Genomic DNA, 27,205 nt, shown 5'->3' on the forward strand with positions numbered 1-27,205 from the left:
TGAAGCAGGGAACGTTTTTGAGGAATCTGGTAGTCAGTATTCGGAAGAATCGGAGGTGAGAACAAAATCTTCTGTGGGTTTGGAGGACATTGGGGGTCTCTTTGCATCTTCGCCGGGCAGTCTGCCTAATCACTGTAAGTGTTACGATGAAATGTTGAATCTTCAAACCGATCAGGTACGTTCCATTTCCAATTCGGTGTCAACTCATATAATGCCTTCCTTTTCTCTTCCATCACCTTCCTTTTCCAAAAGCGTCTTTGATCGGGGATCGGAGGGGGAGAGGCAGTCTTTGCCGTGGGTTGAGTTGGGTAAGGGGAGGGATAACCTTCCTGGGCTTGAGCAGAAGTGTAACATTTCGGGAGTCAATGAAAGGGCAGGTGCAGATGTGTTAGAAGTTTTAGAGGGTGGTGAATGTTTACTAAAGATGGGTGTCAAAACAGTGTCGTTTACGCAGAAGGAAGGGGGCAGCCTGGATCAGGGGGATGACAGAGAGGTTCAGAGGCTTTTTGTGAGTTGCAGAGGTGAGAGAGAGGTAGGTAATCAGGGCCCAGATCGTTGTTAATGAAGATTTGCTCATGGAACATCAGAGGAGGAGGGTCGGGGAAAAGAAGGGGAATTATTAAAGCAATTTTACAAAGAGAAAGACCGGACGTGGTTGCACTTCAAGAAATTAAACGGGAAATGGTGGATAGAAAATTTATCGCAAGTGTATGGAAATCAAGATTTGTGGATTGGGTTGTATTACCAGCGGCGGGCAGATCAGGGGGAATCTTGGTGATGTGGGATCCAAGGGTAGTGTCTGTCAAAGATAATTTAATTGGGGATTTCTCAGTTTCGATTCAGATTGAATTGGAGAATAATATCGGGTGGTGGTTTACGGCCGTCTATGGTCCATGCAAGCCTAGCCAGAGGCAGAATTTTTGGGATGAATTGGCAGGGTTGAGAGTCATATGTGGAGAGCAATGGTGTTTGGGAGGGGATTTTAATGTGGCAAGATCTTTGAGCGAAAAATTGAACAGTGCGACTTTGAATGCAAGTATGCGGGCCTTCGATTCTCTGATTCATGAGCTGGAGTTGTGTGATCCACCTTTGCTGAATGCAAAATTCACATGGTCAAATTTGAGGGCATCCCCTACATGCTCCAGATTGAACAGATTCTTTTTTCTGTCAGGGTGGGCGGAGATCTATCCATTTCATAGACAAACAGTCTTACCCAGGGTTCCTTCGGACCATTTCCCACTTATACTCGACACGGAGAAGGTTAAATGGGGTCCAGCCCCTTTCAGATTCGAGAATGTATGGCTGAAGCATAACAGTTTTCGATCGGCAGCTTTGCTATGGTGGAATAATGCAGAATCTCAGGGGTGGGAAGGGTATAAGTTTATGCGGAAACTTCGAGCTTGAAAGGTTAATATTAGGAGTTGGAACGAGGAGGTCTTTGGATTAGTGGAAGTTAAACTGGCTGATATGCAACACAGAGTTCGAATTTTGGACGAGAAAGAGAGTCAGGGGCTGGGCTCAGAAGAGGTGGCCATGGAAAGGAAGGTACTTCGGTACGAAATAGAGGAGATATTATGCCGAAGTTATCAGATTAGCAATCAAAAGGCGAAGGTGAAATGGTTGAAAGAAGGTGATCATAACACTAAGTTTTTTCATTCTCTGTTGAGTCATAGGAGGAGTAGGGCAGCCATTAACAAATTGGAAAGAGAGGATGGGTCGGTTACCTGTGACCAAATTCATATCGAAGACTTGGTGGTAAAGTACTATAAAGAGTTATATCGTAAAAATACAGAAAGAGGATGGGGGGTTGATGGGATAGAGTGGAGTCCTGTGGAAGACGAAATGGGGGTAGAATTGGAAAGACCGTTCTCAGAAGAAGAGATCAAGGTGGCAGTGTTTGAGTGTGATGGGGGAAAGGCACCGGGACCGGATGGATTTACTTTGGCTTTTTACCAAGAGTGCTGGGAAGTTGTCAAAGATGATCTGAAAGGGGTGTTCAACGAATTCTTTGAGGGTGGTATTATTAATGGTATCACCAATGAAACTTATATTTGCTTGATCCCCAAAAAACAACACTCTATTAAGATCAAAGATTTTAGACCCATCAGTTTAACCACGAGCTTGTATAAAATAATCGCCAAAGTTCTGTCGGGTCGTTTAAAGAAGGCTCTTCCATCCACGATAGCAGAGTCACAAAATGCATTTGTGGGTGGGAGGTTTTGGGAAGATAGATGGTGGGGGAGTCTTCGTTTCAGGATCTTTTTCCAGCCTTGTTTCAGATTTCGTGTGCTCATAATATGCATATTTCTCATTTCGTGTCATCGGAAAATTCCTGGGATTTTTACTTTCGGAGGGGTTTGAGGGATCATGAAATTGATGAGGTGGGTGTTCTGTTAGATGAGCTGATGACAGTTAGATTGATTAATGGGGCTGAGGATGTGAGAGTTTGGGTTGGGGACCCGTCTGGTATTTTCTCGGTTAAATCTTTTTTTGAGTCCTTCCCTAGTAGCGTTTTCCCTTTGTTTTCCTTCTTCAATGTTAATTGGAAATTACCAATTCCTTCGAAGATTCAAGTTTTTGCTTGGACAACAGTGTTGGGTAAATTGCCGACTTCGGAGATGATGCAAAGAAGATGGCCCTCTTGTGCTTTGAATCCGAATTGGTGCGTGTTATGTAGGAAAGAGGGGGAATTTCTGGATCACATGCTTATACACTGTTCTTTCACGTATGGATTGTGGTCAAGAGCTTTGAAGGAAATGGGGTTGATGTGGGTAACACCTCGTTCTATTCAGGAGCTTTTTGCCATGGATCTTGCTTATCTATTTTTTTTTTATAGGAAACATATGTATTATATATAAAAGAAAGTGATAGATTACAAAAAGTGGACCAGCGATCCACGCTAGCTAGCTATATTCAAAGCCAAAAAGTGCTTCTAACAATCTAGATCAAAGCCAATTTCCAATCTCTATACAAGTCTAACATAGACAAAGATTTAAAGTTAGAACCCTTGAGAGCCCACGTGGCAACTCTCAGTTTGATTTTATCCCAAGTTTCCTTCTCTTATCTATTAGGCAAAAAGGGGAAAATATTGTGGTCTTTGGCGGTTCATGGAATTTTATGGTCAATTTGGTTGGAGAGAAATGGAAGAATATTTTAGAACAGGGAAGAAACGGCGGAAGAGTGTTGGGATAAGATTAAGATGCGGATTGCTATGTGGAGTAGATCTTTTAAAGATTTTCAGAATATAGCAATCTCGGATTTACTAAGGGATTGGTCTTTTGCTTTGTGTTGATATGATTAGGGAGTCGTCATTTCTTTTGTAATGAGCGGATATCTTATCCGCCTTTTGTAAGATTTTATGATTGCATATAATATATACTAGTTTCCTATCAAAAAAAAAAGAGTTATAGATTATTTTACAAAGCTGTTCAGAGATTCAGAATTGGGGGGATGGGGTGTTGAAGGAGTTGAGTGGAGTGCAATTGACAGAGATTCCATGGAGCAGCTCGAGTTACCTTTTACAGAGGATGAGGTTAAAAAAGCAGTTTTTGAGTGTGAGGGATCGAAAGCCCCAGGACCAGATGGTTTTTCAATGGAAGTCTATAAGGTGTGCTGGTTCACAATCAAAGGGGACTTGATGAAGGTTTTTAAGGAGTTTTATGAGGGAGGTATTGTGAATGGAGTAACGGATGAGACATTTATATGCCTGATACCAAAAAAGAAAGATTCATTGCGCATCAAGTATTTTCGACCGATTAGCTTAGTCACTAGTCTTTACAAGATAATCGCCAAGGTACTAGTGTCGCGTCTCAAGAAGGTGTTAGCACTGACCATTGCAGAATCCCAGAGTGCTTTCATTGAAGGTTGTCAAATATTGGATTGTTGTTTGATAGCGAATGAGGCGGTGGAAGAGTACAGATTGAAGAAGAAAAGAGGATGGGTATTCAAGGCGGATTTCGAGAAAGCTTACGATAATGTTAACTGGCGATTTCTAAATTTTGTTCTCCATAAAAAAAAGGGTTCGGGAATAGGTGGAGAAACTGGATTAAAGGCTGCCTCAGCAGCGTGACTTGCTCAATAATTGTCAATGGTAGGCCGAGCGGTAAAATAAAGGGGGAGAAAGGGTTACGGCAGGGAGATCCTTTATCTCCTTTTTTGTTTAACCTGATGGCTGATGTTTTGGGAAGAGTGATCGACAAGGCAAAGTCTTTAAATCAGTTTAAAGGATGGGAGATAGGTAGGGAGAAGATTGAGGTATCTCACATTCAATTTGCAGATGATGCTTTGTTTTTTGCGGAGAATGAGGATCATGTGAGATTGTTGATGAACATTTTGCTCACTTTCTGTGATATGTCCGGATTAAAGATCAACAAGGAGAAAAGCGCACTGCTCAGCATTAATTGTGAAAAACAGATGGAGGAAGGGTTGGCTAGAGAGATTGGTTGTGGGGTGGAATCATGGCCTATTCAGTATCTTGGAGTACCTTTTGGAGGGAACCCACTTACGGCTTCATTTTGGGAACCAGTGAGGTTCAAGATGTCTAAAAGGCTAGCTAGCTGGAAGAAAGCCTTCTTATCAAAAGGAGGCAGAATGACGCTGATTTCGGCGGTAATGAATGCCCTCCCCCTGTATTATTTGTCGTTGTTTAGGATCCCGCGTAGAGTTGCAGAGGCCATGGAGAAGATTATGAGGAACTTTTTGTGGGATGGAGCGGATGGGGACACTCACTGTCATTTGGTTGCCTGGAATAAAGTATGTAGACCGAAAGATAGAGGGGGCTTGGGAATAGGCAATCTTTGCCTTCGAAACAAGGCTTTGTTAGGTAAATGGTGGTGGCGTTTCTCCACCGAGGGGGATACATTCTGGAAGAGAATCATAGCAAGTAAATACGGCGTACAAGATAACGGTAAGGATGCGGGGTTGGCTAGACAAGGCACATTCAGAAGCCCGTGGAAATTCATATCTAGGACGTATCCGGCTTTCATTCATTCTGTGAGGGCAGTGGTCAAGGGGGGGAATAGATTAAGATTTTGGGAAGATTGCTGGGTGGGGGACTCTACTTTTAAAGACCGTTTTCCTAACCTTTTTCAGATTTCTAGGGAACACAATAGGTACGACGAAGTGGGCCAGCTAAGCAACTTGCTGGAAGTTTTGAGAGGAGTAAACTTAGTAGAGGTGGGGGGAGGACATTAGGAAATGGGTGTGGGATAACTCAGGTTTGTTTTCGGTGAAGTCATTCTTTGAGTCTTTCTTTCAAGAGGATCGATTACCTAGTTTTATTCTTTTTTATCCCATCTGGAAAGCTCCTATTCCGACGAAGGTTCAGGTGTTCTCATGGACACCTGCGTTAGAAAAGCTACCTACCTGCGAGATGATTCAAAAGAGGTTCCCGAATTTCATTCTTAGTCCGAGTTGGTGTGTGCTGTGTAAACAAGGAGGAGAGACCCAGGATCATATGCTTATTCACTGCACGTTCTCTAGCTCCTTGTGGAACAGCGTTCTGAAGGAATTGGGGCTATCTTGGGTGATTCCGAACTCCACAAAAGACTTATATGCGGCAGATTTAGGAGCTGGTCTTGGAAAGAAACGGAAAGTTTTTTGGACAGTAGTGGTACATTGCGTGTGTTGGTCTGTCTTTATGGCTGGAGAGAAATAGAAGAACATTTGAAGATATTGAAGAACCTGTGGAAGAACTATGGGACAAGATAAAGCTAAGAGTATCCATTTGGGCACAAAAGTGTTTACTTTTTCAATCTCTGGCAACACTAGACTTGTATAGGGATTGGAGTTTAGCCATGATTTAGGATGATTGATTTCTTTGTTTGCAATAGAACGCTTTTGTGGACCAATGGTTCAATGTTTGTACTCTAAATTTTTTTACATTATTAATAATATTCAAGTTTCTTATAAATAAATAAATAATAGCTGAAGTTTTGTCCATAATGTTGAAAGGTTAAAATTTAAATAAAAAAACCATATTAAAATCTAAAATGAAACTCAACTGACAATATATTATTTGATCTATTTCACTTTTGATATATGAGCGGTATTTTACATTTTCTACATAAATTTGAACAGAAATTGTTAACATGAAATTTGCAACCTCTACAATGCATGTACTTACTGCTAGTACAACATAAGAGATGAGAAGAAGAGTCAGCAGAATTGGTGCTTAGTGAGATACAAAGCACTTATTTTAATAATACAAGGCTAGAAAAGTAAAAATAAAAATCACAAATTTAAACTAGCAAATTACGGAAACTAAATTGTTTCAGACACTTTTTATTATCTTTATATAGAAATATAATAAACAGTTAATAATTGATTCAGACACTCATTTCCTTGCAAGGCTAGAAAAGGAAACAAAATCAAAGTAGTATGTTAAGCACAATTTTGATATGTTGTCCACCTTCCGTGCTCACCTTTGTGAGAAAGGTGAGCACCGTTGAGGTGGCACTCACCTATTGGATGTGATGAATTTTACATCCAATAAATGAGAGCCACCTCAATGGTGCTCACAAAGGTGGGCAGCATATCAAAACTAAAGTTGAGTAATCTTCGTTAATTCAAAAAAGGACTTACAAAATATGGTTGACCAATACTGATTTCAGAGGTCGGAAAAGTTTGTGAGGAAACAAAGTATCATGACCTGGAATCTGCAGGGAGAGGGGATACAAAATTTGAGTCATCTGGATATGAAACTCAGAAATGTTAATATTTCACATGTAGGTAAATACCTCTGCCAGCATAGGGCAGGTTTCCCACAGAGTTACGTGCCATTTAAGCCACATCTCCGAAATAAAACTAGAAATTTTTTCAGTCGCTGCATCAGAAGATAAGACATCAATTATCAAAGTACACCCACGCCAATGCCAAATTAACAGAGAAACACTAACCTCGATCAACTGATGCCCAAGCATCTAAGGTCCATATAATTTTCTGGTGGGGTACGAAATCTGTTGGAGGCCTTGAAGAATAATTTAGAGAAAAGTTCAAACATGATTCCAAATCACAAGCCATATCAGATAAAGCCTGCAGTGAGTGACAAAATAAACACGGTGTTCTGACATGAGCAAGATTTTTATCCAACCAAAATGTAAAGCAACTGCAAAATGAAAATAAGAACTCAAACAAATTATACATTGTGTTGATCTTCAATATCAAGCACGACAATCTTTGTAAGATGCTGCAGTAGCTCGAAATCAAGGAAGAAAGAAGTTTCATCAACTAGAGGTTGTGTCTCTAACCAACACTCAAAGCCTGACTTTCTACACAATGCATCAGAAGTTAAGAGACAACAAGCAGAACAATGAGCTGGCCCAGATTCATGTTTAGTAGTCTCCGCTCTCACTTTCAACTTGCGCTTTTCAAAATTCAGCCTTCCCAAGAGCACCTAGGGAAATGATGCATTCACCAGAATATTGTCAAACTACAAATAGATTTAAATAAAAGAAAATGAAAGCATGAACACAAACCTGATGCATCTCTTCCAGTTGCAGAAGACAATCAAAATCACCATCAGCATTGCCAATAATATAAGATGACATGCAAACTCCTTCAGGAAGAAGATCATCCAATCAAAACAAAGAGTATTAATGACTAAGCTCAATAATCAGCTCATTAGTGCAAGTAATTATTTACATATAAACAAGAAACGGTAACTTCCTTTTCAATGTGTTCCTTCTTGGCATATTTCTAAGACAAAAATGTAAGAACAGATTTCACTATGAGCAATTTTCAAGCCCGATGAAAATTTCTTAACCAAAAATCAGATATAAATAATGCAAACTCCTTCAGGAAGAAGATCATCCAATCAAAACAAAGAGTATTAATGACTAAGCTCAATAATCAGCTCATTAGTGCAAGTAATTATTTACATATAAACAAGAAACGGTAACTTCCTTTTCAATGTGTTCCTTCTTGGCATATTTCTAAGACAAAAATGTAAGAACAGATTTCACTATGAGCAATTTTCAAGCCCGATGAAAAATTCTTCACCAAAAATCAGATATAAATAATGTTCCCAGGTTCTATTACCCATTCTTCAAATTGAATAGTAAATCAAGCCCTATACAACCATATGGAGCCTGAAAGAATATGATAGAACTTCCTTTCTTTTTTTCCTTTAGAGAAGTTCTTTTCCTACATAGTTGAAAGAAAGATGCAAAAACGAATCGCATACAAGGAACAGGGATACCAATTAAGAAAGTTTAATCATAAAAGTAAAATTAAAATGAAATTCAGTCTACGTTTGATACAAAAAAGCGGTCGTTATATGACAATGAGCTTGTCATAAAAATTGCCGTCAAACAATGTCCAAAAGCATAAAATGATTTTTTTTGGAAAGGAAACGAATTATAGATAGCATAAATATCTTATATTTCCAAAATAAACACAGAAATGCAAGGACTAGACCAAACTATACTCTAGAAATTTTTCCATGCAAAAGAGTCTACCTTGCATTGCGAGAAGTCGAAGTTCAATGTTAGAAGACAGAGCAACAGTTAAAGTAACTTCATTGTCATTGCCGTTTGAAGAAGCATTATTAACAACAATCCCACCTGCAAAACATTTTTTAGGCAACAAATTGTTTATAATTCGAACTTTATAACAGAAACATCACAACCGTTCTACACGGTCTTCCAAATCTTTCCCCGACACATGTAAACAAGAGAGTATGCCATGTCAATTCTCCAGTTTTAAGCAAAGATTAGAAATATTATAGCAGAAATGTCATATGCAACATTGAGTATGAACTGCATAACTTGAAAGGGCTTCATCAAGCTACCTAGTTTCAGAAACTTATTTTTTCTTGGCCACACCGGTTCACAAAGGCTAGAAAATTGACACTGTTTTTGGTACAACTCAGCAGATGGAGGCAAAATTGGATGTCCACCATATGTCCAGAGCAAGGACTTTCTGGAATTCAAATGCAAAGATGCGACTGCTTCCAAATCTTTCATCTCGATCTACATAATACCAAGTATTTACACAGTTTGCATGTATCATAGATCTAAAATAAGATAATTATAAAAGGCAAAATAAATGGAAAGTGAAAATGGAATATGAACACCACAGTAGCTCACCTGACAAGTTTTTGCTTCTGCAGGGCATATTTGGCGCAATTTCATTACATCTTTCATCAAAGACCGCCAATAAATCTGCTGGCAATCAATATGAGATGAAAAAATATTGTTCCAGAAGAGTTTATGATGTTCCAGGAGGTCGCAGAAAGATTCAAAATGTAAATCAAAAGAAGGAGACTTAGAAAGCTCATGAAGCACTTTTTTTTCCATTTTTCTCAGGGAAGCCAAAAGGGGTTCAAAAGTTTGTTTGGTCACATTCTTTTTATCGTAACAATCCTCACTGCTCCATTGTCGAAGGCTGAGTCTCAATTGGCTGGCACACTTAATTAAGTTTATTACAAGAAGATGGCAGGAATTTAACTGATCAACAGATGGGAAAAGATCAATAAATCGCATTTCCACGCCCTTTTTTATTAAATCTGAATACCAATTGAAAAATGAAAAGAATTGCTGTAATGGAGTACCAAACCAATCAAACCACTGGATATAAAGATGATAATCATTTTGAGTGGCCTGTTCCATGACCCAATCAGCAGCAAAAATGAGTTTCTTCTTGGCTAAAACAAAATCCAATTCACTCGTAGTGCCGTGATTTACAAGAATACTGTTATCTGATGTGTTAGGGAACATGAGCTCATGCAAAAAAGTAGCATCCAATAAATGAATCATCCTCGATCCTCCATCGATAGAAGTTTGTCCTTTGGAACCTCTGTTCAAGGTTCTGCTATGGATGAAAGATGCAATTTGAGATCCCATAGATTCCAAATACATACAATTCTGCCTAACACAAGTCTCTTCTGAGTAACAAATGAAGTCCCTTAATTTCAAGGGGGTTGGCCAGCCCCCTGGTAAACATAACAAGCAATCTTCAGATGTAGTGAATTTATAAAGTTCCAGATTTGATAAATAAGCAGCAGCTGCTTGAGAAACAACATCTTTTCCTTTTCCATCACCAAAAGAGGAAAGATATGTATGCTCCCAACTAACTTGAATGCTCCAACAAGGCCTATTGCCATTTGTAATGAGCCATTGGAATAACCGCACCCAGCGTGAAAGCTCAAGGTATGTAATGCTCACATTAAGATGGGATCCTTCATGCATAGCATAAATGTGGGCTTTGGCCATCATTTCGACCAGTTTACCCACAGGAATTCCAGAGAGTGCAATGAATCTTTTCGCATCCATGACCTCAATCTCATTAAGATTCTTACCACTTTTCTCATCTACCAAATAATATGGTTGCATCATATATATTTCAACCCCTCTATTTCGCATTGCTCGGGATATTTCACCATAGTTAGGATTTACAGTGAGGAACATCCGAAACTTTGGATGAGGGTGAAGAACCACTGGTTTACCTTCAACAATCCCACATTCATTTAAAGTTATAGATCCAGACTGTTCAACCAAAGAGTTGATCCTATCAAGAACCTGGATGCAATAAATAAGAGACAAACTTAAGCTTCATTAATAAAGAGGATGAAGCAAGGGTTGACATAATTCATAAAACGAAAATAAACAAAAATATTGTGTACCGTGGGATTACAGAGGTTTGCATTCTCTAGAACAATCCATTCCCCATTTTCTATGGCTTTGATCAATAATCCAGTTACCCATTCGAACTTCTTAGAGTGTCGATCTTTTTTATTATCTTCTTCCAATTTCCTAATCATCTTCAGAATGATATCCAGATCATTGTTAGACCAAGATACAGACAATTGTTGTGCGTCATTGTCCAGCTTTAAATCTTCAATAATTTCAACTAAATGGGGAATAGAATCTCTCATTCTTGGATTGCCAATGTATGTCGCTGAAGAAGCGGTAGGACGGTTACTGATGTTTGATAAGAAGGCTAACCATCGAGTAATTAGGTCCTTCCTTCGGATTAATCCCTCTGAAGAAAATTTCAACTGCAAGTTGCAGTACTCATTCATATACTTTTCCACTTGAGCGATAGCTAAAAAATAGTGACGGGACGCATTATGCTGCTCAAAGCATCCGAGTAGATCAGATATGTCAGTGGCAGATGAAAGATTTAATTCATTTAGTACATTTCCAGTCAGTTCTGCCAACAATCTAATCAGTGAAGTCTTACCAGAAGATGGAGGACCAACTAGTATGCATAACCACTGATGTTTAACACACTGTGCCATCCCTTCCAAACAATGACCTAAACAAGGTAGAACCTTAAGGTCTTTACCAGATAGGCAAGATGACTGATACCTGTACCTTTCAATGGAAATGTTCCCAGTAACAAATGAACAAGGATTGAGTTGTACTCTAGGGTATGGATTTATGAATGGCCTGAAGCCAAATATCTGCTCATATAAATTCAGAACTTCTATTCGATCAGTTGCAGTGCGCATTCTTTGCAGATAAACAACGCTCAGGAAACAGTCGGGTTTTAGGTTCTCTGATGCACCTGAAAATATCAATCATCATTCAGAAGAGAATTGAGCTTGTAACACATTTTAACTGTATCTATGAAATTGAGTATAAAAAACCTTTAATAATTTCGCACGAGCGAATCACATCCCGTAGATTAAACTCCCAAGGGGAACCCTGTTGACCAAATTTGTGGTACACCATGGTCTCTTGGTGTAATCTTTCATTAAATGCCACCAACTTCATCAGCAAAGATCTTTCAATTGTTGGAAACAGCGAGTGACAGATGGAAACATAATCTTCCTCAACTAGCTCATCAACATAAACCTAAAACCAATTGGAAGAGGAAAATCAATTCATCAATATAAGTCAGCAACCATTGAAAAACTGAAAAGGAGCTTCTTAAGAACAATTTTGGTGTCCTCAATCTTAAACTCTCACAGTTCAAATGCAGACAAGGGTGTACCTTCGTGAATCTATTGAGAAAGGACTTTGGAAGACCCTTCCGGCCACCTCCTTGACAAGAAGGATTTTGACAAGCAAAAACTCTGAAAGATGTGGGGCATTTGAAAGCACAACCCAGTTCAGGAATAAAAACTTCAGACCGATGGTCCAAAATGGCATTCAGGCCCTAATTTCCATGGTCAATTATCAAGTTCAAGTTACAGGGAACAAAAATTAATGGTCCGTAGATCAAGGTAAAAAACTACTCCAACAGAAGAGTCACAGTAACTACGGCTAATACCTCCAAGACAGATTGTGGAGCAAGGTTCAGTTCATCCAGCAGAACCCATGATCCGTTTTTCAGTGCCTGGGTTCACAAGACATAATAAATTGCATTTCACAATAAAAAACTTACGAAAATCATGAAGGCAGACCAAGTACCCAACCTGAAGTAGTATCCCGTCAGACCAGGCAAACTGTATCCCTTCATCACTTTCAACCGGCAAATCTGAACCCAATAGGTCCATAATGTCGGTCTGCGGCATAAATTTCGATCAAAATAATTTACACCTTGAGCAGATATAACAGAAACAAAAGCAGTGAGAGTTTATAACCAACAAGTTCACAAACCTGCTCGGATAAGTTTATTCGTACAACTGCATGTCCAGAGGATCTGCCAAGGGCAACAATTAAGCTTGTTTTCCCAACGCCTGGACTTCCTTCCAACAAAACTAGTAAAGCATGGAAACCATCAAAATTAGGAATCTTAATGTATATCTGTTTGGAGACTGCATACACGCACCAACTTATTGGCAAGAACACAAATATGCGATGATAAAGTTCATGAGGGAAATACCAGGCTTGTTAATCTGCATGGCACGCAGCAACCTCAAGGTATTCCTACGAGTGGTGGGGGCCATAAATTCAAATCTCTCCCCACCAACATTGTCAGTACCTAGACAAGATAAACAAGGATGCATAAGCAATCCAACTATCCAATTATCAAATGTAAAGACTCTGCAAATACTATCAACAAAGTTCAACTTGCATATACTGGTGTGAAAATGAATAGGTGATTTCCCATGAATAAACTCAAATAGTATAAAAAAAGTCCAACCTACGTTTTGTAATTTCCTTTATTTCTAAATTAATATTATCGGTTTCTTATGTGTGTGTGTGTGTGTGTGTGGTGTACTGTACTCTGTTCTCAAGTTTCATGTACACAGCCTATTTTTATTCAAAGATAGATTCAACCCGATTAACATTTCACTGGGTGCCACTCGAAAAATACTTGGGAACTGTGTAAAGAAACAACTGAAACTTTGGAAGATCTCAAGGAGATGTATTTTCTGTTGCAACTCCTGTACATACGAAAATGAATCTAGTTCATCTTTAATTGTGAAGCGGCCTATATTAGTCAATATATGTGTGTTATGATTGTGTTAAAATTAGGTGGCTAAATTAGATAGTTCGGGTCATTCTGCATAAGATTGGTCATGGAAAATGTTTACCCATAAATCTGATATTTAACACTTCTTAATACATTTTCACATGTAAGAAATATTTATTTACCCAAAACTTAATCAATTTTGTGCAGGTTCTAGCATAATATGCAAAATCTATGATATGATTAAAAAAATTTAGAATGACCCATACAACATCAAGTGATTTTTTCTGTTTAGTGTATATATGAAGAGTCGGATGTTTAATCAAGAATAAAATGTAAATAAAAAAGGATCAAAAGTAAAAAATCAAGGAGGCAGAGTGCCTAATTTCTAGGAATGAATCACTTCAACAGCCTTCGATGGTTATTTGGGTGTACGAACAGGATGGGCAGACATCTATTGACTGACTTAGGGGGTGTATTAGTTACAAAGATTTACTGGCTTTTTTTAAATTATTGTCTTTTTTTGTAGTTGATAGATTTCTACTGGTTTTTGTAGAATCTCACGTACTAAAAATTTTGACAAAATCTTGAAGATTTGTTTTTCATGACTCTTACACACATTTGCAAACATTTTCTAGGAGCCTATGAATTTTGTAATTTATTATTGTGATTGTTAAAAATTTATTATTTCTTTGAATTAGTAGTTAAGTTTCAATAACTTCTATTGATATATTTTTTAAAATAATTATATTTATATTTCTTTAAAATATTTTATAAATCAATATAAATAATTTTTTACTTGCTTATCAATTTGATTTACAAAAATCGATAAATAGTACTAAATTCATTGCAATTAAACCATTAATGTAACTCTACAAAATTTTAATGTGTAATTGAAATAAAAATCTTGTGGAATCTCATGTAATGATCATATTAATTTTTATTTTTTGTAAATTTGAAATCGAAAAAAAATATGCTTGTACAAAAATTATTTTTAATATAAGTAGTATGTATGAGATTAGTGTTTGTATAATTATTATTTTTAAAAGAAATGAAAGTGTGTATAAGTTTGAAACATTTTTAAATTAAATGCCCACCCAAATCTTTTTTTATAAGAAACAATATTGTATTAATTACGGAAGAACTACAATATACGGACAAGTGATCCGCAATCGACAAAAATCTTGTCATGATCCTACTCATATCAACAATAGACAAAAGTCCAATCTCTTAATAAATATGAGATTGAGGCATTCTCAAACTCTACAACACACCCAAATCTTTAGGTTGAACCAAAGACAATTATTGACATTTTATTGTTGTACCTTATGTTTTAATTCTTGTACTTGATAGAAATTCATGGAGTCTTTAAAATTTTATTGACATTTTGAATACATCGAAACTTTGTAGAGTTTTTAAAAGTCAAGTTTGAATATCAAATGACTTTTTAAAATTCTACAAATGTTCATCTTGAATACCACAACTTTTATGGGTATAAAAATCTAGATTGAATACCTATAATCTTTTAAAGTCCACAAAATTCATTCAAAGTCTAGAACCGATACATCCCCTTATTATAATTACAACTTCCATGTCAAAGGAAAACAACTTCACAAGTTTTCAGGAGAATCAAGTTATGTACCTTTCTCTATGTAGAAAGGATGGATTCCAAAAAGATTGTCACACTCCATGTCATCGGCCTGAGATAATACTGCTGAACTTCCAGAATCAGCCCAACCATAGTCATTGAGGGTGTCAAGAATTGGGGACTTAGGAAATTTCATGTGATCCTGTATTGAGCAGGAAAAGTAGCATTTCATAAAATAATCTGTAGGGTCAAATTTTAACATAATTGAATATCTCTATCTAAAAAATTGTTTAAACAGCATAGGACAAGTTTCTATCCATATATTGTTCCACGTGGCGCATTTTCCCATGGGTAACCTAGTAAGATAATTGGACTGCGTTACAAATTTGAAAGTGGCTGTTTGCTATGGTAAAATGTGAGACAAGTCTTCATTGTGTATGAAATGCAAACAGAAAACAGAAAATACTTTTTTTCCATAGGAAACTGCATAATTAATAAAAAAGAAAGATAATTACAAAAGTAGACCGTCAACTCAACAACAAAGAACTACAAAAAAAAAAAATAAATAAATAAAATGAGCAGCCTGCTAACAAAAAAGAAGATTCCAATCCCTTGACAAGTCTGACATAAAGAAAAATTTAGAATCCGCATTCGATTGAATTTAACAAGGAACCCTAAATTGGAAAAAACTAATCTGTAATATATCAGAGAATCTGTTTCTAGCATAATAAATCTCATCCTTTTGTTGGCTACAGCTAGCGATGCAGTTCTGATGCTCACTAACAATAATAATAAACTACAAAGGCAACCTTCGATGGAAGAACAAGAAAAGTAAAAACACAATTGAAAGAGAATGGTCCTTTCTCATCATTGATATTCCTTTAACAAAATTATTCACCTTGAGTTTATTCTGGAGGAAACAAAGACATTCGAGTCTCAGCTGTGCAGCATCACTTTTAGATATATTTGTACCTGAAGAGCAAATATACCCAAGGACAGAAGAAATTTACCGAAGATATCATAACAAAAATAGCTACAGCAATGACTCAGAGACTATAGTGGGAATGAGCATAAAACAACCAAATCAAAAATATATATATGTTTTGCAAACCCCACCGGGCTACAATTCCATAAATCGTATGCTCATACCTGGATAATAAACTCAACATAGAACAGTTCATGGATAAAAGTCAATTAACTTTAAGAAAAGGATAATAACTCCACTCGTCAAAGTTAAGGTAGAAACACAAAATCAGCTATATGGGACAAACTACAATTATCTGCCATCCAAAGTGGATCTGTCGACATCTACCCTATAAAACCTGGTGATTTAATAAAAAGAGCCCAAAAATTTTAAAAATAACTGACCTAGAAATCCAAATATCTTACAACCCATAAATACATTATAACGATAGTTTTCCAACAGGACTTCAACCAAACCAAGGCAATTACCATCAAAATGTAAAAATATGTTGATGAGATTCAAGAGTGAATTTAAAAGACAAGGAAGCATTAACATAATGGAAAGTCGATGGAAACACACTTCACCCCAGTTCTCTCACTTCTCTTGACCATACTATACAAAGCAGCAAAATTTCCTCCCCTTACTAACAAACACAACGTGTATCTACGTGGTAGTTGGAGACAGATGTACAGGTGATGCGACAACAATTCAGAGCTTGACCATGGTAATATTAATAAAATTCTCAAACAGCTAAATTAATTCGAGCCCCCAGAGTACACTTATACCTAAACTAAGTCCATCCAAGGCAACAAGAAATGCTCCATGCATCAATGCAGATTCCGCCGGCAAACTTCTTTCAGTCACATTGATGAAAGATACCCACGACAAAATATCTCTCACAGTAAGTAATCTTCCTGTCTGTAACAGGTTGAACCACTGAGAATGATATTTAGAATAAGTCAGAACCAGAACTGAGAAGATAAATGCTTCAGAGGAAAAATACTGCATCAATGGTAATCTCAGCAAGGAACGAGTTTCAAATAAAAGACACAAAAAGTTAGGAAAAATAAATAAATAATTGAAATAAAATAATGTCTTAACATATGCCATGGGACAAGATACCCAAGAAAATTCTCACTTGAAAACCTGGACCATGCTTGTTGGAAAATATGTCAAAACAAGAAATCCAAGAAATGAATTACTTTGTTTTATTGAGCCTATGTTTTTTTTTATCAGAAACATAAATATTATTATTAATAAGTTAAAAGAGTTAAATACAGATGTGGACTAGAGGTCCACAAATTCGTCTAGGTGAATAGTTCCAAGATTATGCTAAATCAAAACCAAATTCCAAACCCTATACAAATCTGAAATCGCAAAAGATCGGAATTCTGTTAAATTATGTAACCAAACTGCTACTCTCAATTTGATCTTATCCCAAATCTCTTCAATTGAATTTCGTCATCTTCAAATATCCTCCGATTTCTCTCAAGTCATACGATCCAACAAACGCAATGTATTATAATTTCCCAAAGAATTTTCCCCCTTTTGCCCAGTGAGCTCCCCAAATCTGCTGCGAACAAATCCTTCGTGGTCTATGGTGTCACTCACAACAAACCCAGATCCTTCAGCACTAACCACCATAAGGAACTTGTGTATGGACAATGCACCAGCAGATGATCTTGACTCTCTCCACCTTGCTTGCACAGCACACACCAATTAGGATTAAGTATACATTTCGGATACATCTTTTGGATCACTTCACAGGTCGGCAGCCTACCCAACATTGCTGTCCATGAGAATACCCTTACCTTAGAAGGAATCGGAGCTTTCCAGATTGTTCTAAAAAGATCACATTTTGGGAACAAAGCTTCTGGAAAGAAAGAATCAAAGAAGGATTTCACTGAAAACTCTTCTGAGGCATCCCACTTCCAACACCTAACATCTTCTCCTCCCTCCGAAATACTAACCCTGCTGGCCATTGCCGCATGCTTTAAAATGGGGTAACTCTCCACAACGCATGCTGCCATCTCGTTTGATAATCACTCTTCAATATTATACCTCGGCTCTTTGTATTGCTATTTCAAATGGTGAGGTGAATGCAGGTGGATAAAAGTACAGGCGATCACAAGAGATAGACTAGTATTGGGAGGCTTGCTATTTCAATTAGTCCCCATTTTCCTCGAATGCATATCTTAGTTGTTGAGAAGGTTGCCCAAAAGCCGTATATAACACGTTCTCCATAAAACTTACAAGTAAACCAGATATAACAATGGCAGCTGGGGTGTTTCCATGACAATTATACCCTCTAATTTCAATTAAGAATCCGCTGAGGTCTTTAGGAACAGCCTTCCTAATTGCAAATTTTTATTCATTTTATATTCTACTAACTCATGACCAGATCTTGGTAAACAACTATTTGCAAATTGACAATTTAAAACAGACTTTTCAAGTAACTAAATATTATTTAATGGATGAAAGCGAGACAAGATGAACAAGAAGTTATGACGGTGCAAATGGAGTTAGTTGCTACAAGAAATAAAATTTTATTGAAACACTAAAACATTGTATGAAATAAAATTTAAAAACAGAGCTAAACACAAATCATTTTTCTTTCTTTCTCTTCGTTTTTGAATTACCGCTGCATGAGCAACTTAAAAGTTGTGAATAGGGGTAGGATCTTGACAACTTCTTTGTAAATGGCGGATCACTTGTCTGCATATTGTACTCTATAACTTACCGTAATTAATATAATATTGTTTCTTATAATAAAAAATAATTGTGAATGCTGCACTGGGGGAAGGATATCACGACTTTTTCTAATTTCAGACAGATATGGCTCCCATATCAAGTAGTAAAATGAAAGATAGACAGTTTTCTTGTCTCAAAATTGGTATAAACTAGGACAATTTACAGGATACACTCCTAAAAATATAAGAAGCATACTTAATTAAGGAATTGCAATAGAAAAGGAAAAAAGATCAGTGCATCCTCATTATTCAATAATTTGTGATGAAAGACGTGAATAACAGACGAATAAAGCATTAAAATATTCGAAATCAATATACCTCCCAAAATTTTAGCATGATACTGATAGTCCAAGAAAATTCTGGGTTTGATATTCTGCAAATGAATAAGTGTCAGAAAGCCACAAAAACAGTGAATAATATTTATTAATACAAACTTGCCTCTTAAGGGCGATACTCTCAAGCTCTTCAACGTCACTGACAGAAGGAACCCATATCTCAGTAAACCTGTTACGAAGCGCAGGTGACAATTCCTTTTTGCCATAGTCTCCCCCAGGATTCATTGTAGCGAGGAGGAAAAATTTGTCATGAGCAATTATGTTCTCAAGGTGAGACCCTCCTTTCTCAGCCAACGACTGCAGGTATTGATAAAAGAAATATCATAGATACCAATTAATGTTTATCTACACATAACATCATTGACTATCCATTACAGCAATAACTTTTTCAAATTTATAATCATATAGTAAAACTAAAATATTAATTCATTTAATTGATGAACGAGGCAAAAGGGGAAGTATAATCCGCCTAATAAGATATCGGCATCAATTGTTATCTACCCTTTAGCTCTTTGTTACCATTCTTTATGTTTCCCGTAGTGACTCTAAGTGCTTATGGCATCCCACAACCACCAAAACACAGTTCTTGAACTCATCCAGTTCCAAAAAACAAGGAGATGTATATCGTTCACTTCCATTGTTATTCCCATCATCTTTCCGATTTCACCTAAGTCCTAGCCTAATGTAGGCATAATAATCTATTGAACATGCTGTACTAAAACGCAGTTGAAGTTCAGAATAGCTATCCATTTTAGCTTCTAAACCTGAACTCGATCTATCTTTTCCTCAGTCTGACAACTGCAAATGCCAACTTATGCTTGGAGTAGTACAGTTTCACAAACTAAAGTCTAAGTGAAAGAATGTATCTAGGCTAGAATAAAGTAAACTAAACCAAGAAATAAATTGAAGTAAAAATGGTGGGAAGCAAAGGGAAGCAACAAGTTGTCCAACATTCCGAAATAACCAGCCTAGTTTGGATGCATATTTTCAAATATTTAAGATTAAACAATGAATGAAAGATCCAAGACTAAACAATGAATGACAAAAAAGCATTGCGTATCTATGACAAGGACTAAATTTAAAATTTAAAAAAAAAGAAACTATATTATATTAATTACATGAAGGCAATTAATTACAATAAGCGGACAAGTGCTCAGCTATCGACAAAAGGACTAAATTATGGATAAGTTACCAATTTTCTTTCTGGTTCCAAGACACTGTTTAATCTTTCAAGTACACTATCATCAGCCAAAGAAATCTCATCCACGAGAAACATGTCACCTCTCTTCATAGCTTCAACAAGAGGTCCATCCTGCCACATAAAAATGGTCTGCCACGTCTGATGCAGCACACATAAATCCTGATATATTTTTTTTATCCGAGATATTTCATTGTCCATTACTTCCGGATGAGAACCAGGCAGCTCTTCATAACTTCTGACGATTTTGTCTAGCTCAACAAGAGTCTGTGATGCTTGGTTAATGTCCGTAAAAATATTCTGCAAAATAGAAAATGACACTCACCAGTCAAAATGGGAAACTCTCCAAGTAAAAGTCAATTTATATAAAGAAATCAAACATACAGGCGCTCCAGGATAATGAATAAAAGCCTTTGAATTGATAAACTGTTCACAAAGCTTTTGGAAGTCTGCTGCGATTCTTGATCTCGCTCGCACGGGGTAAAAACCCTAATTAACAATAACCACAAAAATTGAAATAAAATTGACTTCATCAACAAATGGAAACACAAAAGTGATATGAAGAGAGTATAGGACGAACTCCAAGAAAATCCGATGTTTCTGTGTACTGATGGCAATTCAATATGTGCAGTTTCAAACCCAACATGGCACTAAGCAATTGGCAAACAGTTGTTTTCCCACCACCAGTTTCACCAACAAGAAGTACAGGCTCACGCATCCTATAGCACCGCTCGATCAGAAAATATATCCTCCGCATACTTTTGGTCAGAATAATTCTGAAAGATAAAAGATAAGAACTCGTTAAAAATGACAGAGAACTCACAACTTGTGCACAAGTATATCAGGGCAGAGGCTTACTTTCCAATATTTTCCGAATTTTCAGAGTACTCACTGGACATCATTGTGCCGGATCCATCTCCAGTTTCCTGAATTATTCAAAAACACCAATGCATGATACTCACACTCTTATTCTAATAGTTTTTTTTATGAAAATGCAATTATATACAATAATCATTCTGAATATCTGACAAGTATACCATATCAAGAGAAACCAAAATAGAACCATCATTCCATGATTATATATTAAGACGTCGATTCCTTGATTTTTTTCAAAGGTAGCCAAATCATACTAACACAAATCTTCCCTTCAGACTTCCGGCCATAGGACCGACCGATCTAAGCCTGTATCTTATCTTTCCGTCTTGACTTCTTCTTCTCTCTCTCTCCTTCCCTCCCTACCCCTTCTGAATCCCGAACCCCTTTTCCTCTCGATTACCTTCCTAGAATCTTTCTTCTACCCTTTTTCCTAGCTTTTCTCTGACATTGAGCCGACGAGACTTGTCGAGTAGGATGCCGAGGCGGGCTGGGAGTGGGCAGTCCAGATCGGGGCCGTACGAGAGAAGGTCAACACGAGCGACGAAGGACGTCAAAATCGAGCAGAAGGTGTTCATAATCAGAATGGGCCAGAGAGGGGCTTCGATCTGCCTGACAGAAAGAACGAGGAAAGCTAGTTTCCTTCTGGAGTTAGATTTGATCAGTGCGAGGTGGCTATGGACAAAACTTTGGGAGTTTATCAAAAATCCTAAATCAAGTCCCGTCTTCAATAAGTTCCGAGGACAGGAAGCTGTTGTATCTACGCACAACTACTTCAACAGTAGAGGCAGGTTTCTGGAAGTGTTCAAAATAGCACAGGGGGGATTCAAGCAGCGTATAATCGTTCCCAGTGGTCGTGCAGAGGGTGGCTGGATTAAGCTGGCTAATCATCTACGATTCTTTTTACAAAGGGAGAATGTCAATGCTTCGGCTAATGTCAGAGGTAGAAAGGGGGTTGAGACATCTAAGCAACGAGACACCAAGAATCTGGAGAGCATGGAATCGCGAGACCTACTGGCTAATGAGAATATCCGCCTCTGCTCAGTCAAGGATTGGCAGAAAGCTATCATTATTACTAAGGCACGGGTCAACATATCATGGGAGGCGATGGTTTCTGTTTTAAGTAAGGCCGTTAAGAGGAGGATAGAGATATTCCCGTTTAAAGCCAATAAGGCAGCATGGTGGCCCAGCAATGCAGAAGAGGCGTCATATTTTGTGGGATTGAAGAAAGGCTATTTCGACAAAGGGGTGACGTTGTTCTTCGAAGGATGGAGAACGGAGGTCAATAGGGAAGTAGAGATGTTTGCTTGTTGCAATAGCTGGGTGAGGATCTTCGGATTGCCTTGGGACTTATGGTCGACAGAACTGTTCAGGAGCGTGGGGGAGCAGTGCGGGGGCTTACTGGATATTAGCCAAGACACTATCTTGCTTCGAGATTTGTCGGCCGCTAAAATTAAGGTGGTCGGGCCACAAGGAGGATTCATCAACGGTTTTGTGCAAATCTCAACACCTCGAGGCCTTATGATGGTGCGAATTGAAGTGGTATCGGTCAATCCAGCAGCCTATGATTACTATGAAAAGCGCTCTTACGCTCAAGCAGTGATGAACGGACCTAAAGGGACACTAGGACGAGGAGCAGGGAAGGAAGCAGTAAAAAAAGGAAAGGACATCTTTTCGGGATTTGGTGGTGAGAGAGGATCGAAAAAGATTGAACCAGTGCATCCAGTAGATAAGTTAAAGGGGCAGGCTATTGTTAACAACCAAAATAGTGAAGAGGAGGAGATAGCTGAGAATACTACAGACAAGGGGATTCTTCATCGAATCTCAACAGAAGCAGAAGGCAGCGGCGATAGATCGTGGGGCTCAGAACCTATTCTAGGAGGTTGCCAAGTTAAATTACTCAAAAGGTTATGTCCAAAAGTGGTGGGCGAGTTTCAGAGAAGAATAATACAGCCCTTGAGGGAGCTTGAAGAGGTTAGGACAGAGACAACTCCTAAAGAGGCTGGCAAAGTGTTGGAGAGACCTTCACCTCCACGCTTCGAGATTGTGTATTCAAGAAGACGAGCCCGAGCTGCAGTGATCAGAAACACGGGGAATAGCGAAGACAACTGGTACATAGACCCGTTGGGAAATGGTTTACAAGGCAATACCAGTAATTGCACTGGGATAATGGAGGATGAATTTCTTCAAGAAACAGGGGGCGATTTGTCATCGGAGGATTCTGACTCGTTCCAAACTGATAGTTCAGTGGTAGGTGATTCTCTTGTCAATTCCCCGACAAACTCATGTCTCGAGGACATCAGGGGCATCTTCGCATCCTATCCAGGTTCGTCCTCTAATCCTTCACAGGGGCACGTGAGCGATTCTGAGCCCAAGTCAAAATCGATGGCTATTCCAGTCATTTCCAGCCCTTTTAATCTTTCAAATCATTTGTCCTTTTCTGATGGGAGGGGGGTAGGTGCAGGGGGGATAGAACTACGCCCGAGGGTGAATGAAAAGCCAGTACTGTCGGAGGAGCGGGCGGGAATGGAGGAGGCTGTGGTGACAGTGGCTGTTAAGGAGGGCTTAATTAATGATTGTCTTGCTAGATTGGAGGTGAGAAGAGTTAGCTTTGGAAATCCAGAGGCTGTGGTATTACCTTAAGAAAGTTCAAGGAATGGTTTACATAGGGTGTTACAATTAATCAATGCGGATTTTTTCATGTAACTTTAGAGGGGGAGGATCGAGTAGTAGGAGAGGGCTGATCAGAACAATCCTTCGTAGAGAGAAACCGGATATAGTGGTCCTTTTGGAAACTAAAAGGCAGCGGGTGGATAGGAGATACATAGCGAGCCTCTGGAAATCCAGATTTATAGAATGGGTGGAGTTACCAGCGTGGGGCAGATCTGGAGGCATTTTGGTGGTTTGGGACCCTCGGACTGTGGTCGTAAAGGATAATCTGATTGGGGAGTTCTCGGTCTCTATTGAAATAGAAAAGGATTCTAACTCAACGTGGTGGTTTTCGGCAGTCCACGGTCCGGTGGACCAAGAGCTCGACAGAATTTCTGGGATGAATTAGCAGGTTTGAAGGTGATTTGCGGGCCATTATGGTGTGTAGGCGGAGATTTCAATGTGGTCAGAACTTTGAGTGAGAAATTGAATAGTAGCACTTTAACCAGCAGCATGAGATGCTTTGATGCTTTGATTAATGAGCTAGAGCTGTGCGACCCTCCGTTGTTGAATGCAAAATTCACATGGTCAAATATGCGGGCTTCACCCATCTGGTGCAGGTTGGACAGATTTCTGTTCTCGGGAGGATGGAAGGAGGCGTTCGGGTGCGGCAGACAATCAGTGCTACCGAGAATTACTTCTGATCACTTTCCTTTGATTTGAATACATCGAAGGAAGAGTGGGGGCCTACACCTTTTAGATTTGAAAATGTTTGGCTTAAGCATAAGAACTTCAAGGAGGAATTCTTCAAATGGTGGTCGAGTCAAAATCCTCAAGGCTGGGAAGGATATAAATTTATGAGCAAATTGAAGGGAACGAAAGTGGAGGTTAAGAGATGGAATGTACAGAGTTTTGGGAACTTGGATAGGAGGAGATATGAGCTGGAGAATAAGATTCAAGCACTGGACGTTCAAGAGTGGGAAGGAACGGGATCAGATACCTTGGTGGAGGACAGAAGAGTTTTCAGAACTGAGCTAGAAGAGTTAGTATGTAGGAAACTGCAAATGGAAGCTCAGAAGGCAAAGGTGAAATGGTTAAAGGAAGGGGACTGCAACTCAAAATTCTTACATTCGTTACTAAATCAAAGGAGAAGCAGGACATGTATAGAGAGTCTGGAACTGGAAGACGGAACTGTAAGCACAAATAAAGAGATTATCAGTTCGGCAATTATAGACTTCTTCGCAAAACTTTATAGCGAATCAGAGAGAGGGGGATGGGGTGTTGAGGGGGTGGAATGGAGCGCAATTGACAGAGATTCTATGGAGCAGCTCGAGCTACCTTTTTCCGAGGATGAAATTAAAATAGCAGTGTTTGAGTGTGAAGGATCGAAAGCCCCGGGACCGGATAGTTTCTCAATGGAAGTGTATAAGGAGTGTTGGCATACGATCAAGGAAGATTTGATGAGGGTGTTTAAGGAATTCTATGAGGGAGGTATTGTGAACGGAGTAACGAATGAGACTTATATTTGTTTGGTACCAAAAAAGAAAGAATCACTGCGCATTAAGGATTTTAGACCGATTAGCCTAGTCACTAGTCTTTACAAGATAATCGCTAAGGTACTAGCGTCGCGTCTCAAGAAGGTGCTAGAGATCACCATTGCACATTCACAGAGCGCTTTCATTGAAGGTCGTCAAATCTTGGATTGTTGCTTGATAGCGAATGAAGCGGTGGAAGAATTCAGATTGAAGAAGAAGAGAGGTTGGGTATTCAAGGCGGATTTTGAGAAAGCCTATGATAACGTTAATTGGCGATTCTTGGATTTTGTTCTCCATAAGAAAGGGTATGGGAATAGATGGAGGAAATGGATTAAAGGATGTCTCAGCAATGTATGTTATTCAGATTTTGTTAACGAGAGACCAACCGGTAAATTTAAGGGGGAGAAAGGGTTACGACAGGGAGACCCTTTATCTCCGTTCCTGTTTAACTTGGTGGCGCATGTTTTGGGAAGATTGATTGACAAGGCAAAGTCTTTAGATATCTTTAGAGGTTGGGAGATAGGGAGGGATAGAATTGAGGTCTCTCACATTTAATTTGCCGATGATGCTCTGTTTTTTGCGCATAATGAGAATCATGTGAGAATGCTGATGGATATCTTGTTCATTTTCTGTGACATGTCCGGATTAAAGATTAACAAGGAGAAAAGTGCACTGTTGAGCTGTAATTGTGAGAAAGAAGTGGAGGAAGGGTTGGCTAGAGAGATTGGTTGTGGGGTGGAATCTTGGCCCATTCAATACCTTGGAGTACCATTGGGAGGGAACCCATTAAGGGTTTCATTCTGGGAACCAGTGATATTCAAGATGTCTAAAAGGCTAGCTAGTTGGAAGAAAGCTTTCCTCTCGAGAGGCGGCAGACTCACGCTGATTTCGGCGGTCATGAATGCCCTTCCCTTGTATTTTATGTCGCTGTTTAGGATTCCACGAGGCGTTGCAGAGGATATGGAGAAAATTATGCGGAACTTTTTGTGGGATGGACCGGATGGGGAGACCCATTGTCATCTGGTAGGATGGGATAAAGTTTGTAAACCAAAGATAGAGGAGGCTTGGGAATAGGTAATCTTTGCCTTCGAAACAAGGCTTTGCTAGGTAAATGGTGGTGGCGATTATCGACGGAGGGGGACACTTTTTGGAAGAAAATTATAGCGAGCAAATACGGAGTTCAAGATAACGGTTGGGATGCGGGATTGGCTAGACACAACACTTTTAGAAGTCCGTGGAAATTCATATCGAGGACGTATCTCGCTTTCAGTCACTCTGTGAGGGCTGTAGTTTTAGGGGGGGATAGGTTTAGATTTTGGGAAGATTGCTGGGTGGGGAATTCTAGTTTTAAGGATCTTTTTCCTAACCTCTTTCAGATTTCTAGGGAGCACAATAGACAGATTTCTTTTTTCCTTTGTCGAGATCCATCTTTTTCCTCTAACTCTATATCTTGGAATTTGCATTTTCGACGCGATTTGAGGGATGATGAGTTGGCCCAGCTAGGTAATCTGCTGGAAGTTATGAGGGGGGTAAACTTAATAGAGGGAGCGGAAGATGTGAGGAAATGGGTGTGGGACAGCTCAGGCGTATTTTCAGTAAAGTCTTTCTACGAGTCCTTCTTTCCAGAGGAGCGATTCCCTAGCTTCTCTCTTTTTCACCCTATCTGGAAAGCCCCTATTCCGACAAAGGTTCAGGTTTTCTCATGGACAACTGCGTTGGGAAGGTTACCTACCTGTGATTTGATTCAAAAGAGGCTCCCGAATATCTCCATTAGCCCGAACTGGTGTGTGCTATGCAAACAGGGGGGAGAGACTCAGGACCACATGATTATTCATTGCCCGTTCTCTGGCTCCTTGTGGAACCTTGTTCTCAAGGAATTGGGATTATCTTGGGTAATTCCGAACTCAACAAAAGACCTTTATGCAATTGATTTAAGAGTTCGGCTTGGAGAGAAAGGGAAAGTTTTTTGGTTAATAGTGGTTCATTGCGTGTGTTGGTCGTTATGGCTGAA

The 27,205-nt window shown here is 38.7% G+C and overlaps 1 protein-coding gene across 7 annotated transcripts in view; it reads right to left on the bottom strand.

The window, feature by feature from the left end:
* LOC140865320 (midasin) overlaps positions 1-27,205 on the bottom strand; it is a 66,421-nt gene that overhangs the window by 23,444 nt on the left and 15,772 nt on the right. For 6 of the 7 annotated variants that reach the window (XR_012144560.1, XM_073269924.1, XM_073269922.1 and 3 more), the window contains 24 exons: positions 20,996-21,063; positions 20,718-20,913; positions 20,522-20,626; positions 20,132-20,437; positions 19,043-19,236; positions 18,923-18,977; positions 16,640-16,790; positions 15,789-15,862; positions 14,945-15,092; positions 12,772-12,870; positions 12,546-12,646; positions 12,362-12,451; positions 12,217-12,282; positions 11,938-12,102; positions 11,591-11,798; positions 10,622-11,508; positions 9,087-10,517; positions 8,789-8,969; positions 8,457-8,561; positions 7,476-7,555; positions 7,142-7,393; positions 6,897-7,032; positions 6,738-6,823; positions 6,583-6,656 (listed from right to left, as the gene is read on the bottom strand). Coding sequence is in view for 6 of the 7 variants with exons in the window: in XM_073269924.1 (XP_073126025.1) it covers positions 6,583-6,656; positions 6,738-6,823; positions 6,897-7,032; positions 7,142-7,393; positions 7,476-7,555; positions 8,457-8,561; positions 8,789-8,969; positions 9,087-10,517; positions 10,622-11,508; positions 11,591-11,798; positions 11,938-12,102; positions 12,217-12,282; positions 12,362-12,451; positions 12,546-12,646; positions 12,772-12,870; positions 14,945-15,092; positions 15,789-15,862; positions 16,640-16,790; positions 18,923-18,977; positions 19,043-19,236; positions 20,132-20,437; positions 20,522-20,626; positions 20,718-20,913; positions 20,996-21,063 (5,258 nt within the window). In the remaining variant the exon portion in view is untranslated. The remainder of the gene's footprint in view (positions 1-6,582; positions 6,657-6,737; positions 6,824-6,896; positions 7,033-7,141; positions 7,394-7,475; positions 7,556-8,456; positions 8,562-8,788; positions 8,970-9,086; positions 10,518-10,621; positions 11,509-11,590; positions 11,799-11,937; positions 12,103-12,216; positions 12,283-12,361; positions 12,452-12,545; positions 12,647-12,771; positions 12,871-14,944; positions 15,093-15,788; positions 15,863-16,639; positions 16,791-18,922; positions 18,978-19,042; positions 19,237-20,131; positions 20,438-20,521; positions 20,627-20,717; positions 20,914-20,995; positions 21,064-27,205) is intronic. The other variant, XM_073269921.1, reaches the window with a different exon arrangement.

This window comes from Henckelia pumila, chromosome 4, assembly GCF_033568475.1.
Source record: "Henckelia pumila isolate YLH828 chromosome 4, ASM3356847v2, whole genome shotgun sequence".
Lineage (NCBI taxonomy): Eukaryota > Viridiplantae > Streptophyta > Magnoliopsida > Lamiales > Gesneriaceae > Henckelia > Henckelia pumila.